Raw genomic sequence first — 1,748 nt, 5'->3', positions numbered from 1 at the left:
TATTTAAAATTTTTATGTTTTCTGAACAATTACTTCCTGGCCTTCTAAATATTAAAATATCTCATTGACATTGTTTCACTAAAAACCAATCTCTGACTTATTTCTCTTGAAGAGTCAAGCAAAGCATTCAGTTTCTGAGCAAAATCACATCCTACAAGCAGACTCTTATTCTCCTAATTCACCAAAAAGGTGAGTACATATTTACATATCTAAATGTTGACTAATTATGTCTGTGAAAGGAATCTCATGTTTATACTTCATTGTGATGCTGGGAAGAGGCCTTTTTGGGGTATGGTATCATCATCACTCTTTCTTTTTGTTTTAGTATCATAAAAGAAGCAAAAATGATGAACCAACAGAGCAAGCAAAGGACAAAGGTGGAAAACACAGAAGTTTCTTCCTTTGACTTTAGGACTTCTGAAATAAGTACAAAGGAAGGGTTAAATTTGCACCCTGCTAAATTGAGCACTTCTTTTGACTTTTTGGAGCTAAATTATGGTTGTAACAAAAATGTTGACACAAGCATGAAACGGCAGACAAAGGCATTTCCCATAGTTGGGGAACCTCTTCAGAAGCATCAAAGTTTGGACTTGAGCTCTATTTTGTCTGGGGCATGTCCTAATTCTAAACGTGTAAATGCAGTAGGAAGATATTTTAATTCAAAGGAGCCAATAATACGGACCAAATCAATTCCCTCTGAATTGATACAGCAGAGAGAAACCAAGGAGTTGGACATCAAGGAAAATTGTTCTTATTTGGAATCTCAACCACGTGATTCTTGTCTTGTGAAATTGCAGGCTCAAAAAGTGATGCATGTTTCTTCAGCAGAACTGAATTATTCACTGCCATATGACTCTAAACACCAAATGTGTGATGCCTCTAATGTAAAGCAGAATGAGTCTAGTGCTTTTAGCGTATGTTCTTACATGGATTTAGTAGAAGATCCTTATTTTTCATCATTGCCTCCAAGTAGTGCTGGTTCTAAGATGTCTCTTGATTTAGCTGAGAAGCAAGATGGAGCTGTTTTTCCTTGTTCTTTGTTGGCAACATCTTCTACAACCCTCTTTTCTCATTATAATTCACATGACTCTTTAGCACAGAATCCTCCATCCAATTTTCCCTCCCTATTGAACCAAGGGACAGCTGTAGTGGGTAAGTTAATTTTTTAAAGTTTATATAAAATTTTAGATTTCACTTTGTTCCTACATTTGGCTTCATCTTACTCTCCCCTTCTCCTCTGCTTCTTTCTCTTTCTTTTGCTTCTCATCCTCAAAGAAGTAAATCCCAGGAGTGTTTTAATGATGTATTAAGTTGAAAATAGCAACATCAAACATGTAATATTCCATGAAACAGGTAGCAGTGGAGGCAGTCAGATCTGGTACAGGATCTGTGCTAGCAAGAGTGCTTCTAAAGAAGGGAATCCTCATTTCTAGAAACATATATCAAAGGCCTATGATTTACCCTTAACGTATAAAAGCAGCTTCCAAAAGAACAGCAGAAAAAATTTGATCAATATCACCACATGGTCAGTCACAATTTTTGTTGCACAATCATGTGGCTATAATGAGTTGAATATATTGCTAAGAACTGAATCCTCTTTCTGCAGGAGTAAGAAGGGGAAGACCTGATTTCCTGCCCTTTTATAATAACTTAGATGAGAATATGTGTTTGGTATTTTGTGTAAAATTTTTATCTTATATACAGGTCTACTTTCCAATTGTATCTATTTTATAATTCTATATTTTTTA

At 35.4% G+C, this 1,748-nt stretch overlaps 1 protein-coding gene across 1 annotated transcript in view; it reads left to right on the top strand.

Annotated features, from left to right (window-relative positions):
- Positions 1-1,748, top strand: part of PTPN22 (protein tyrosine phosphatase, non-receptor type 22 (lymphoid)) — a 59,479-nt gene that overhangs the window by 37,419 nt on the left and 20,312 nt on the right. Inside the window, exons 12-13 of the mRNA XM_012644585.1 lie at positions 113-189; positions 326-1,152. Coding sequence (XP_012500039.1) covers positions 113-189; positions 326-1,152 — 904 coding nt within the window. The remainder of the gene's footprint in view (positions 1-112; positions 190-325; positions 1,153-1,748) is intronic.

Source organism: Propithecus coquereli, unplaced genomic scaffold (genome assembly GCF_000956105.1).
Source record: "Propithecus coquereli isolate 6110/MARCELLA unplaced genomic scaffold, Pcoq_1.0 Scaffold215, whole genome shotgun sequence".
Taxonomy (NCBI): domain Eukaryota; kingdom Metazoa; phylum Chordata; class Mammalia; order Primates; family Indriidae; genus Propithecus; species Propithecus coquereli.
Note: the sequence above shows the minus strand (reverse complement) of the source record. Positions and strands in the feature narration are given on the sequence as shown.